At 36.9% G+C, this 15,097-nt stretch overlaps 1 protein-coding gene across 2 annotated transcripts; it reads right to left on the reverse strand.

Annotated features, from left to right (window-relative positions):
* Positions 1-903: 903 nt before the first annotated feature.
* Positions 904-14,515, reverse strand: LOC143570921 (uncharacterized). 2 transcript variants are annotated; one of them, XM_077056439.1, is made up of 6 exons: positions 13,387-14,515; positions 7,995-8,239; positions 7,091-7,256; positions 6,888-6,977; positions 1,938-2,236; positions 904-1,190 (listed from the first exon to the last, which is right to left on the reverse strand). In XM_077056439.1, exons 1-6 carry the CDS (start codon positions 14,408-14,410, stop codon positions 981-983), a joined length of 2,034 nt encoding a protein of 677 aa, XP_076912554.1. In that variant the 5' UTR covers positions 14,411-14,515; the 3' UTR covers positions 904-980. The 2 variants fall into 2 exon arrangements, with proteins under 2 accessions (XP_076912554.1, XP_076912553.1); XM_077056438.1 differs by having other exon boundaries at positions 7,995-8,254; positions 13,387-14,512.
* Between the last annotated feature and the right edge of the window lie 582 nt (positions 14,516-15,097).

The raw sequence follows: 15,097 nt of genomic DNA on the forward strand, positions 1-15,097 counted from the left end.
AAAAGCATCAAAATTTTCCAACCATCTTCATCAAAAAGTTGTACTACATGCATTAGAATGCTTGTACATCATATACCGCCCCATGCGATGACATATAGCCATTGTTTCGAAACCCGGCCCGGCCCGGCCAGTCGGACCGGTCTGACCGGGACTCGGGACTGAGACCGGTCCGGGTTGTAGTATACAGCCTGTTTTCTAATGGACCGGCCGGGTCTCGCGGGCGCCGGTTGGACCGGACCCGGTGACCCAGCGGGGTTGACCCGGCAGGTTTGTTGTTTTTCTTTTTTTTTGTTTAATCATAATATAATCATCAAATACAAACACAGTAGCTTCACTCCATAACCAATAACCCACCGTCTCCGCTCCATAACCCACCACCGCCGCTCCAAATCACCAAACACACAAACTTCGATCTTGTCTCATTCAAATCACAGATAATAAAAGAAGAAGAAGAGATGAAGGAGGCGGATGAAGAGATGAAGATGAAGAAGAAGAAGAAGAAGAAGAAGAAGAAGAAGAAGAAGAGATGAAGGAGGCAGATGAAGATGGGAGATGAAGGAGGTGGTGTGTGGATTTTTTTAGCAAAATAACCCTAGATATTTTTGGGTTAAAAACAAAGAAAAAATATTTTTTTTTTCCTTTTAACCTTTTCTTTAATACAAATTACATTATTCATCCTCAATATTATAGTTTTAACAAAATAACCCTAGACTTTTGTATATTAGTGCATTAGAAATTGTACATAGCTTACTATTTTTGTAAGATATATAAATATATATTATTTGTATTAATTATAACGTCATCCGGGTTAAACACCGGTCCGTCCTCCCGGGTCGGTCCGACCTTTGACCCGATAAGGCGTCCAGGTCAATATCCGGGCCGGGTCTGAAAACATTGCATATAGCCACATGTTACAAAGCCATCTAAGCATGATAGTTTGAACAATACAAATGAAAGTGTCAAGCTTTTTCAACTTAAGCTCACCCTCTTCTACTATTTCTAATATAGTCCATTCTGATGGCCCACAACTGCTCTCCCACCACCTTCATATCTGGGCGGTCTGCTCGTGTGGGCGCTGCACATTGGAACGCTAACTCAAATATTTTTCCAATGATTTCAATGTCAAGGGATTCTCTCATTTGAGGGTCGACCAAATCCATGATGTCACCTTCAATATACTTCCCAAATGCCTGAAATCAATCATCAATACAGTCAGGTGGCAAAATCAGCAGGCGGGTTTAGTGAAACTGGTTTAAAGTTGACACACGAATAACACTAACATTTTGTGAGAAACACTCATGAGTCTTTTTTGATTTATTAAGAACTAAAAAACACAATATGCAATACCCTAGCATTTCTATTTGTACTAACAATGACTTGCATACTACTCCAACTCTAATAATAATACTCGTACAACTAACAAATAAACTCAATACTCTTATCTCTAGAATTATCCACTGACAATAAATTAACCATTTAATATATTCTCTAAGCTTTATCTCATTTTATGTTTAAGCTCTTTATTCGATATATTCACGGACCACTTGATTTTTCGGTCATTCGTACATGAAACCAATATTCCGTTAAGAAACATGAAATCGAAATTATGCTTTATCTAACCCATTTCCTTTTTAATCAATTCTACCTTTTTTTTTGCCAATTTGAACCAATCAAGATAAAACATTGTCGCCATTTAAATGAGTAAATGGAAGTCGGCAATTTGATTCCATGGAAGACTTGAATCTAACCCGTATAGTTTTTTGAGATGCAATAAGAAGATATATTTACAACCTGATTCTAGGTTCTATCAGGTTCAAGCAAATTAATATCATGCTTTCAGGCATGGTACAAGTCTACGACTACTAATGGACATGGTACGAACTGATAACGCAGGGATGGAAAAACAGTAAGAGAAAAGAAAAGAACAAGAAACTTACCCATTTTAGTGTCACCTTCTCCTCATGAGATCTCTTGGACTGAATGGGCCTACGACCCGTTAGAATTTCAATAAGTAGAACTCCAAATGAGAATACATCAATTTTTTGGGTGAGTTGATGGGTTCCCATATATTCCGGGTCAAGATACCCAAGTGTGCCCCGTACTTTTTTCACAACATGTGCTCTATTAGTCTCTGCATCTCCAACTCTTGCAAACCCAAAATCGGCCACTTTCGCTCTAAATCTCTCGGTTAGAAGAATATTGGACGACTTGATGTCCCCATGGATAATTTTCTTTTCTGTTAAAAATGAAAGGAATGGTCATCTAATGTATTTTAGCAAATTCAAATTGTTTAAGAAACTAAAATAAGGCATACAAACATATTGACTCGCTAAAAACCTAAATCGAATCGGCCTTAAAGAAACTTGAGCTCGAGTCAAAGACTTCGAGCCCAATGATAACTATATGCCTATATTAATATTTAACCTTAATAAATGACAAAACGAATTTGATCCGTGCTCTTGCTTGAAATTACCCACATTTTAAGCTTGAGTTTTAGAGATGTAGCTCTAAATGAGTTGACCTCCAGCATCCCAGTTTATTTACGATATGAACTCAGAGAATTGGAAATGGAGATTTAAACGAGCTGGGCTTGAGCATGACTCGTTTACATTTTTCATTTGTACTTATAATGAAAAAAGATCAATCTAATGAGAAATGAGACTAGCCTTGTGACACCAAGTAAAAGCCTCTTGAACGAGGTTATAAAATTAGTAGTTAGGTAAATTCATCAAAGCCTTAGATAATAAGTTTTGTCGATGCTAGTATGAGGTAATATCTATTAAAGAACATATTAAGAATCGGTTCCCTATAATATAATTTGAATATTGTAACTTATAATTGCATGTAACTTTCATGCTAATTACTTGTCTTTATTTTGCTTGATCTTGGCCTATTGCTATGCCTTGATCTTAGTCTTTTCATAGTATATGTAATCACATGCGTGAACGAGGTGGCCTAAATTGTATGTGACCTAGTGACTCTTGGCAAACGCTCTTAAATGCTTAAACTAGGTTATCTTTGTTCTAGAGTAACTTATCTTTAAGGCTACTCATTAAAACCCAATTTACATTATGTTACTGATACCATATCAATAGTGAAAGGAATGTGCCACATGATTATCTCATGGATCGACTTGACCAACTCATCCATAAATATTATAAAAAGGTAAGTGCTCTACAGGCATCCTTGGTGATTATCCATTTTCACATGAAGAAACTTGTATCCTATGCTAGTACATGAACACTTGTTTTACATGTCATACCTATCCCTAAATGCCTCTATATATCTCTCACGAACTCTCTTCCCTTAACCCTTAATACTATCCCAAATCACACGACTCAACACATTGTTGTTAGCCTTTTCAAGGTTAATGTTCATCGAGTGCATATCCCTATACTTTTCTATTAATCTATTTATAATGTGTATTGCTTTCATACTACACCACCCTTACATAAATTCAAATTGGTTCACTTGAGTATCCCCCTAACTTTTGTCTTAGCTACCTTTCTCTTGTTTCATAGTATGCCTTAGGAGCTTAATCTTATTGTAGTTAGCATATCATTGGGCGTCTCTTTGGTTCTTGTAGAGAGAAAATTATACTACTCCACTGATTTGGCATCTTTTCACTTTTATATATAATATTGTGTTGGCCCGAAACTAGATCTTTGATATTGAATTGATAAAGATAATAGATGAACAAGAAGATAATATGAACAACAATATTTATTGAATAACTTGAACTTGGATTGAATTGAATTAAACGTACAATTGTTGGCCCTATTTATAGATTACATAGACAATCAAAACTTGACATGTGTACATGGAAGTTACATGGATTGACCAATCATAATGTGTGCATGGAAGTTACAATCATCCAATTTGACACATCTAGACCCTAAACTTTACAACATATTAAATCATAAACAAACGTAGTTTCAACTATTTACAATACTACCCCTATACTTCTTGATGATACGTGATTAACACTACATTCACCCCCTTAATCACAATCATCATCTTCAAGACCTGCTTACAGCAACGTTGGTCCTCGCCTTCATCCTGACCAAGTTTGCTTCCTCTCTTCCTTCCAAGTTTGGACATTCACTCCTATAATGTCCAAGTTCATTACACTTGTAACACCTTATATGTGGCTCTTGTCCTGTTGCACTTCACTATCACCTTTACTTTTTCCCTAACAACATACTTTTCCCTCGTCTATGTCTAAAGTCCTCCTTATTTGAGTTTCTACAACTGCAATGCTCACACTTATGGTGTTTACCCTTCCATTTTCTATTTGCTCCACTGAATAGTAACTTCCCATACACATCTTCCTCCACAATTTTATTCTTCGTGCGCTCCTCGAAAGCCTTTAATTTCCCAACCGCTTCTTGAAATGGCATAGTGTTAAGATCAACAAACTGTTCAATTGATTCAACAATTTGAACAAATATTTTTTTGGGTCAGAACCCAAAAGTTTTCGAACCAATCTTTTTTCATTCATCGTATGCCCAAGACTGCTTGCTTGTGTTGCAATTTGACTAATTATCCTTCCAGCATAGACATCGAGTGAGTCACCAATATTCATCTTTAGAGATTCAAACTCTGACTCAAGTGTCTCAATACGCGCCTTCTTAACCCTGTCGACTCCAACATGTCAAACCTTCAATGCTTCCCAAATTTCTTCCACTGAAGTAAGATTAGCAATTTGCAATACCAAATTTTTAGGAATTGCTTGGTATAGTAATGCAATTGCCGTGTTATTCTATTTCTTATTGACTTCAGTCCCTGCTTTTGGTTCAACTGCTTCCCATATACGATGAACATTAAAGAGCGCTTTAATTTTTACCGCCCAAATGGTATAGTTTGTTTCGTTAAGATTGGGTACTGGAAAGTCATTGATGTCCCTCCATCCTTTGTTGTTGCAACTTCCTTATCTTGACTGAACCATCTTCCGTGTCTTCTTTTTCCTTATTCTGGCAAACTTTTCTTTCCTTAAGTAATAATCTGATCAACTTTTATTTATCTCGACCCAAAATAAAAGCATTCCTCCTGATTATCAGGCCGGCTCTAAGCACGGGCGAGCCGCACCTTCGTCAGGTGCATGTTATTTCCGGGGGCACTAAACTTTGACTCTCAAAATTCTTTAGTATAATAGCAGAAGTAGAGAAAAGAAGAAAAAAATGTTTGAAATGGTCATATGAAGTAATGAAGATTTCCTTTTTTTCTTTCTTGTGAAGATGAGCTATGGAAACTATGAAGTTCTTTTTAGTTAGTATACAAAGAAGAAGAGGTAGGTGGGTGGACATAGAGCTATATTGCACTTAATTAAATAAAAAGCTTTGAATTTAACCTTTATTAGTTTATTTAATTAATTTTAATCTAACATAAATTTCGTATTTAATTAATTTTAGTTCATCATTAATTTCTTCAAATTCTGTATTGTATTTTATTATTTTTCACTTTTTGATTATCATCCTAACATTTATAATACTTTGGCTCTAACGAACTATATATCTTAAATATATATATTAAACCAGAGAGTTTATTGGACCCTATATATAAAACATTAATACTAATACTATGACTTTGTTATGTTTTTTTCTATTTTATTAATCGTCGGTTAAAAAAATTAGTTTGTATAATTCGTAGCCTAAGGGCATTTTTTTTTCTCGTATAAGGTACTTGAATCCTTGGAGCCGGCCCTGCTGATTATACTTGTACATTTTTTCGAAAACAAAACCTGGTTCTTTGATCCACTGGTTCTGATCAATCCCGCGTTGCATTGATCAATCCCGCCTTGCGTTGAAAGTCAATCTCGCCTCTCGTTGAAAGTCAATCTCGCCTTCTGCATTGACAATCAATCTCGCTTTCCTACATTAACAATCAATCTCGCCTTCTCTATGTTGATCTCGATCAATCTCGCTACGTTAATAGTCAATCCCGCTTCATACATTGACAATCAATCTCGCCTTCTGTGTTGATCTTTATTCCCCTGACCAAAAATTCTAAACCGTTGTTTTCAAACAAACTTTCCCTTGTTTTGTAATTCCGTTTTCTACTTGATAGAAACACACAAAACAAGAATCACCACTTGTTCAATCTATTAATCAATTCGTGAAAAACCTGGCTCTGATACCAATGTTGGCCCGAAACTAAATATTTGATATTGAATTGATAAGGATAATAGATGAACAAGAAGATGATATGAACAACAATATTTATTGAATAACTTGAACTTGGATTTAATTGATTTAAACGTACAACTGTTGCCCCTATTTATAGATTACATAGACCAATCATAACTTGACATGTGTACATAGAAGTTACATGGATAGACAATCATAACTTGACAAGTGTACATGAAAGTTACAATCTTCCAATTTGACACATCTAGACCCTAGACTTTACAACATCTATTAAATCATAACTAAACGTAGTTTCATCTATTTACAATACCACCCCTATACTTCTTGATGATGTGTGATTAACACTACATAATAAACAAATTATCTTAACCGTTGAACTCTTTCCTCTCTCAAACGCTTTGACATCCTAATAGGTATGCTATCCTTGGCAGCTGACTTAGGCCCTCACATCTTTGTAAGTGCTCTCCCTCACTATGCCGGTGATATACCTCTTTCCTATAAACTATAGCTTGATAGCATGTCTTATTATTAAACCCACTCATCATCTTTCTATATGTAAATATCTTTACTCATAGATCCTACATTTTAAACTCCCTTGCTTTGGCAATCCTTAGTATCATGCTCCCCTCTCCAAACTATACGACTAATAAATGATAACTAAACTAACCCATAAGAATGTAGCAAGTAAAACCTTGAATATAAAGTACAAACTGCATTATGATTATCGGTGTTAGGCATTACCCGCGTATATATGGAGATACGTTAAACCATGGGCAATATCGATGCAAATTTCAAGTCGCTGACAAAAATCCAAAACGCTTCCATGAGTACCTTAAACAAATAGCAAAATTACTTATTTTTGGCTAACGTTGTGTGTATATATACATACATATCCAAAACACTATATATATTATTATAGTGTTAAACACAACTTAAACACATACCATCCAGATGTCCTCTAAGGGTACCGTTTGGAACGTATTCTGTAATGATTAGGTGTTCGTTTCCATTATCAATTGAGCCAAGAAGCTTCACTAGATTCCGATGGTCTATTTTTGCAAGAAGCTTAACCTCACTTCTAAATTCACTTCTTAAATCCTCAAAATGTTCCTACACAGTTTTTAACAGCTGAAGAGTTAAAAACAGATATAAAAAAGCCCTTGTATTTTAGTTGAAACAATTAAAAGTTTAATTTAGTTTCTATGTTTTCCCACATTCTTCATAGTGTGGGTCGAATTCTCTTCTCCGATGGTGGACCAAGGATTTGTTTATCAGTGTCACTTTTATGAAAATATTCGGTAAATCAAGGTTACACAAGGGTCGAGTTCATAAATAACACAAAACACAAGTAAATACCCATTTGATCTGGTTGGTAATCACATGGGTCTGCCAAATGTCAATGCTCATTTCGGTAAACACATCTCACAATCGTGTATCCTTTCGTTTCTCACATCAAATCCGACCCACAAAACAAAAATATTGAATGACAAAATTGACCAGGACATATTAGTAAGTTTAAACTTTGCCTGGACTAAACAAGAATTACAAAGGACCATGATTTGACTTTTCAGGTCATACAGATTGACTTCAACTTTTCATAGTTCATATAGCAAGGAAAACGACTATTATAAACTTTGATTTACTTATCAAATTTTTATAGAAGAAAAAAAGTAAAGAAATTATGTATCATTTCTGAAATTGACAATTAGTTTGTTTAATTTAAAGGTTAAAAGCTTTGATCCCATTATGGAATATACACTTAAGCATGTGTTAGGCCCTACCTTTTCATACAAAAGCAAGACCAAATCCAAAAAAACATGTTATAGAAAGAGATTCATTCTACATTACCTTTTTTGCTCTTTTTACGGCAAAAAGTTGACCCTCCGGCAGTTGAGCTTTGTACACGGTTCCAAAACCACCCTCACCAAGTTTTAATGAAGGTGAAAAGTTTTGGGTGGCTCTTTCCACCAGGTTCAAGGTCAAGTGAACCGGATCTATCCTATTAATTTTTGGAGACATCGAGAATCTGTGCGGACTAGGTGTCACGGGTGGGGTAGAGAATCTATGTGGAGTGGGTGTCACGGGTGCACTAGCTGAAGTTGAAACCACTGCAAAATAGATAGTTTTCCAACATAATTAACCATAATAACATTGGGAAAACAAGAAAATAATCATATTCAACATGTAAAAAACCAAATAGAAAAAAAATGATCATCTTTTAATTTTATTTTTAGATCGGGTAACTCACACAACCCCTAATTCTAAATATACATATTTGTCTGCCATAAGCTAGAGCCTTTGATCACTTGGGGAATAACACCTTATCGCACAACTTGGTGTCGCTAGGCTACAGTGTGAACTGCAACATATAGAAGGGGACTTCTCAATCTAATGATTGTTGGTATGAGCATGCACTCGTAAACAATATAACAAGAATAATAAAGAAGAACTCAAATACTGATGTTTATTGAATACTGAATAATTGAGAGAGTATATAAACCCTAAACAAGAAAGACTTAAATAAGAAAAACAAATAACGTAAACCCATAAACCAGGCATAAGACTCGGCCCACCTAACAACCAGGTAACGGCCTTATTGAATTGAAAATACCAACTAATAGGAGGACTTCAACTGAATTTGAATTACTCATTTATCTTAATACCCTCCCTTAATTCAAATTCCATAACACCCAATAAGTGCCTAAAGAAAACAAACTTCTCCCTTGATAAAGTCTTAGTCAGGACATCTGCCACTTGCTCCCCGGTCTTACAAAATTCCAACACAACTTGTTTTTGATTCACCATTTCTCTTATGAAATGATGCTTTAGCTCAATATGCTTCGACCTTCCATTCAACACGGGATTCTTTGACAAACAAATTGCAGACTTACTGTCACAATAGATCACGGTAGCCTCCTCTTGAACTATACCCAAATCCTCCAACATTCTTCTCAGCCATATTGCTTGACACGTAGCACCTGTAGAGGAGATGTATTCTGCTTCGGTGCTTGACAGAGCAACAGTGTTTTGCTTCTTTGAACACCATGATATTGCTCCACTTCCAAGACCAAATACATTAGCAGATATGCTCTTTCTATCATCCAGACTTGCAGCCCAATCACTCTCACTATAGCCGACCAATCTTACATCACGGTTTCTTTCATACCATAGACCAAACTTTAGTGTACCTGCCACGTGCCTGAGAATTCTTTTTGCTGCACCGTAGTGAATCTTTGAAGGTGCTTGCATAAACCTTGAGGTTAGGCCCACAGCAAAAGATATATCAGGTCTTGTATGAGTGAGATACATCAGACCCCAATCAACCCCCCAATCAACCTTCTATATATAGAGGTATCAACTTTGTCTGCCCCGTCTTCTAATTCTAGCTTCTCACTAGTATTCATAGGAGTATCCTCTTGATTGCAACCATTCATACCAAAATTGATTAACAACTCAGAAGCATATTTCTCTTGACTTACAAACACCCCACAGTTGGATTGCTTCACTTCTAATCCAAGAAAGTACTTAAGATGACCCAAATCAGTCATCTCAAACTCCATCTTCATACCTTTCTTAAACTCATCAATAAGAGCAACACGTGAACTAGTACAAATAATATCGTCTACATAAAGACACACATAGATAACATTATTTATACTAACCTTTTTAACATAAAGTGTTGGCTCGTTATTGCTCCTTGCGTAACCGTGGGTTGTAAAATACTTATCAATTCTGGAGTACCAGGCCCGTGGAGCCTGCTTAAGACCATAGAGTGCCTTCTTCAACAAATAAACTTTCTCCTTTTGCCCTTGAACCTCAAATCCTTGCGGCTGTTGAACATAGATTTCTTCTTCTAATTATCCATTTAGAAAGGCAGATTTTACATCAAGTTGATGCAAGACCCACCCTAATTGAGCAGTTGTGGCAAGAACTAATCGAATGGTTTCAAATCGAGCAACCGGAGCAAAAGTTTCGCTAAAGTCAATTCCCTGTTTCTGAGAATAGCCCTTAGCTACAAGCCTTGCCTTGTACCGAAGAGTCTCACCTTTGGGACCGAGTTTGGTTTTGTACAGCCACTTAAGCCCCACCACATTTTTGTTTTCTGGGAGAGTAACCAGCTTCCAAGTGTTGTTCTTCTCTATTGATTCAATCTCTTCAACAACTGCTTTCCATTCTTTACCTTTTGCAGCTTCTTCATAATTACTTGGATCAGTAACATTGAGAGCAAATCGGCAGGCTGTAAAGTTTTCCATGGGAGAACACACATCATACACATCTTCAAGATTTTTTTAGCTTTCTTGGTGTGGTGTTAGAGTCTAGCATAGCCGAATCATAACTACTCGGTCTGCAATTTGAAGGACCGGCCATACTTTGGTTTTGACTTGGAGTTGCTGGTTCATTGCTTATAGGAGTCTGAGGAGCACAAGATAACTCATTTGTATTACTAGGAGAGTTTGGAACATTACCTGCATGTGGGAGAACATCATCTAACACACTTAAATCCCACATATATTGATACTTGTTTTTTACTTCTTTGTTCCATTCCCATCTTCCTTCTTTATCAAATTGCACATCTCTTCTGGTTATAAACTTCTCGGTCAAGGGGTTATACAACCGGTACCCCTTAGACTGTTGTGAATATCCGAGTAGAAGGCATTTTTCAGACTTCGCTTCAAGTTTGTTTCTTCGTTGTGCAGGTGGACCATACACAATACAACCAAAGGTTCTCAGGTAGCCAGTGTTGGGATTTTTTCCATACCAGGCTTGATACGGAGTCTTATGACCAAGAGACCTTGTAGGGGACCGGTTTATATTGTGCACAGCAGTAGCGGCAGCTTCAGCCCAAAAATTACTTGGCAGCCCTTTCCCTTCCAACATACATTTCAGCATCTCCACAATGGTTCTATTCTTTCTTTCGGATACTCCATTCTGCTCGGGAGTATAGGGATTTGTTAGTTCCCTTTTATTACCATTTTCTTCACAAAAAAAATTGAAAGCATGAGAGGTGTACTCACCTCCCCGATCAGATCTCAACATTTTTATGAGCCACCCAATTTCCTTTTCAACCATAATTTTGAATAATTTGAATTTAGCAAATACTTCAGATTTATTTTCAATAAAGTAGATCCAAGTCATTCTAGTGAAATCGACAATAAACAGTAGAAAGTACCTACTACCACCAAGGCTCGGAACAGGCATAGGCCCACACACATCAGAGTGCACAAGCTCTAACTGTTGACAGGTTTTACGACTGCTAGATGGAAATGGTTTCCGGGTTTGTTTCCCTAAAGCACAACCTTCACATGTTCTTATGGTCTTCATTTTGGGCAGTCCAATTACCATCGCTTTATCATGAAATTGATGTAGACCTTGGATATGGAGATGACCATATCTAAGGTGCCACATTTTGGTGATAGCATGATCGTTTGATGGACTGGACATTATCTTGGTTGCATCTAAAGGAAACATATTATTGCTGGCTAGAGTTACTTTCATTAACACGGTACCTGTAACTTTGTGAGTGATTGTGCACATATCATCATCAAACAATAGAGAATACCCTTTCCTCATAAGTTGGCCAACACTTAGCAAATTGTACTCGAGCCTAGGAACATAGCATACATCTTCAAGTAACCTATGAGTACCGTCTTGCATATTGATCTTGAACATGCCTTTTCCTTCAACCATTAATTCCTTCTTGTCTCCAAGTTGTACAACTAACTTGAAGTTTTCATCCAAGTTAGCAAAGTTGTTTCGACTTCGGGTCATGTGATTTGAGCACCCAGAGTCAACAAACCACACACTAGAGGTGGTTATTTTTGAATCATTTATGCATGCCATAAACAATCTGGGCACTTCTTGGTTCTCCTCATCTTCTTGTCCCTCAACAGCAACATTAACTTGTTGATCTTCATTAAACCAACAATCATGCTTTACATGCCCATACCTGTTGCAAAGATGACATTGTGGTCCCCTATTTTGTTCCGAGAAACGACCTCCTCTTCCTCTTCTGAATGACCCACGGCCCCTACCTCTGCCATATCCATTATTCTCAGGTCTTCGATTGTTTTGCATAACCTGAAGTGCCTATTCATCTTGTCTCTCATTCATAGTTTTCTCACTGGATCTGCCCCGGACGCGTTTTTCTTGTGATTGCAATGACCCCATTAACTTAACAGGAGTCAAGGTAGTGAGGTCATAAGCAACTTCGACTGAAGGAACCACGAAGTCAAATTTTGGGGACAGACACCTGAGGATCTTCTCAACTATAGTTTGGTCTGGCACTTCTTCTCCATATGCTCTTCTTTGGCTGACATTGCCCATTACCCGAGAGAAATAATCACCAACTAATTCCCCTTCTTTCATCATGAGATTTTCGAAATCTCTACGAAGGCCCTGCAGTTTCACGGACTGCACGTGGGAATCACCCTGGAACTCAACCTGTAAGGTGTCCCATGTTTCTTTGGCAAAGGTAGCAGATGCTATTCGAGAAAATAGCTGATCATGAACTCCTTGTTGGATTACGGCCATAGCTTTTGCATCTTTCTTTGCTTCCACTTTATAACTTTCAGGAGTTTGATCTTCATCACTGATTCCTTTGCTCACTAAATCCCAGAGATCTCGTGAGCGCAGGAAGGTCTTCATTCTTATGCTCCAATGCTCATAGCCTTCTCCTTTAAACACCGGTATAGGGGATTGTGGATTAGGGTTTGACGAATTGGCCATTATAGTAGGATCTTAGGACACTCAACTCACCTATGCTCTGATACCAAATGTTGGTATGAGCATGCACTCTTAAACAACATAACAAGAATAATAAACAAGAACTCAAATACTGATTTTTATTGAATACTGAATAATTGAGAGTATATAAACCCTAAACAAGAAAGACTTAAATAAGCAAAACAAATAACGTAAACTCATAAACTAGGCATAAGACTCGGCCCACCTAACAATCAGGTAACGGCCTTATTGAATTGAAAATACCAACTAAATAGGAGGACTTCAACTGAATTTGAATTACTCATTTATCTTAATAAAGATTGCAAGTCTTCAAAAAAATTGAAAAAAATAATAATAAATATCATACACAAATGATAATTTATCATTCATATACTTAGAGGAAAGGTTATTTTGTAAGATAAATGTGTATATCACACCAATTATGAAAGTAACATATATATGCAATTACACACAACCAGTTATATCACACAGACAACATGATGGAGTATGACTATACCAGAGTTAAGTCTAGACCCGAAAAGTAGATGCTGCACTATATGTGTGAAACTTGCAGACTGAGGGGAATTATCGTATTGCTCCTGTAATGCCATTGATTGCTGAAGAGCAAGCACAACACCAGCCATCGTAGGACGTTTTTTTCTAGAGCTTTTCAAACATCTGGCTGCAATCCGGACAAACTCCTTCAAACATTTGGGAGAAATTTGCGCTATAATATGAGAATCGATAATCTGATCTAGTCGTCGTTCTTTGACACACTTTTCCGCCCAATTTGCCAAATTCCACTCCTCCTCTCTAAAGCTGGTATCGACTGCACGCCTCCCAGTTAGCAATTCAAACAAAACAACCCCAAAGGAATAAACATCTGATTTCCTAGTCAAGCGCCCTGTCATATAGTACTCTGGATCTAGATACCCAAACGTGCCTTTAAGGCGGGTACTCACACCAGAAGTTTGTTGATCAATAAGTTTTGACAACCCAAAATCTGCGATCTTTGCTACCCAATTCTCGTCAAGTAGAATATTGGAGCTTTTCACATCTCTATGAACCACTCCTTGTTGGTTACCCACACCAGTGTGAAGGTAGTTTAATCCTTCGGCAGCACCTATGCTTATCTTGAGACGATGCATCCAAGATAAAGGAGCATCATCTTTGCGCAAATGATGCTCAATAGTCCCATTGGTTATGTACTCATAAACTAGTATCTTCTCGTTGCCGTCGAAACAATAACCAATTAAAGACACAAGATTAGAGTGGCACACCTTGGTAAGCATCTCAATTTCGGTCATGAACTCAGGTGCCCCTTGCATTGAAAATGAATCCAACCGTTTAATGGCGACAATACGTCGACTGGTAACTCTAGTACCAATAATATGACCTTTGTATACTTTCCCAAAACCCCCCTTTCCGATAACCAAATTATCATCAAAGTTTCGAGTAGCTGACTGAATCTCTGCAAAAGAAAAACGATGAAATGTGCATTCTGTTGCTAATGAATTCAACTTCTCTTCATCAGTGATCATGGCGTCTACAGGGAGCGTCTCTTAGTCGGATATTGGACTTTCTGAGAACTCTTGAAATATTATAACATAGGATTAAGAAGAGCATAAAATTACTCGACTTCGAAATAAATTTAAGAAAAGCAAGTTAGAGTGTTATAATCCACAATAACACGGGGTATTAAGGCGGCTTGGAGTTAAATATTCACATCTAGTAAAATGACAAATATATATTGTCAAATAAACACGGTTTGAGTTAGTAACTTGTAAATGAAAGTTCCTAAGGAAACCACATCTCATTCTAAGAATAATGAAATTCAAAGAAAATACTTGGTAACAACCAAAAGTTTTCGAGAGTTAACAAGTGGTCAAGTGGACATGATTATTTAAAGCTACAATAACAATGAGTGGTGCTTCTACTTCCTGGGCCACGCGTAAAAGACACAGCTAAGTGCATTCACACTCCATCCTCGTCCCCATTCTTATAATTTACCCATAAAAAAACACCATTTTCAAAATTTACTTCCATTTTTCAAAACCTCTCACATTCCATTCCAATATATCTCTTTGTATTTAATTAAATAATATTTCCTTATTTGTTGTTCAATTCTTCTATTTTTTTTTTCTACTTACATACACACTCACAAAGATAACAAAAAGATGGATATGGGGATAGAAAGTACCTCTCACAATGTTGTAAAAGTAGGTATG

This window comes from Bidens hawaiensis, unplaced genomic scaffold (genome assembly GCF_021521415.1).
Source record: "Bidens hawaiensis isolate Kalapana, Puna unplaced genomic scaffold, B.hawaiensis_p1.1 tig00025175_1, whole genome shotgun sequence".
Classification (NCBI taxonomy): domain Eukaryota; kingdom Viridiplantae; phylum Streptophyta; class Magnoliopsida; order Asterales; family Asteraceae; genus Bidens; species Bidens hawaiensis.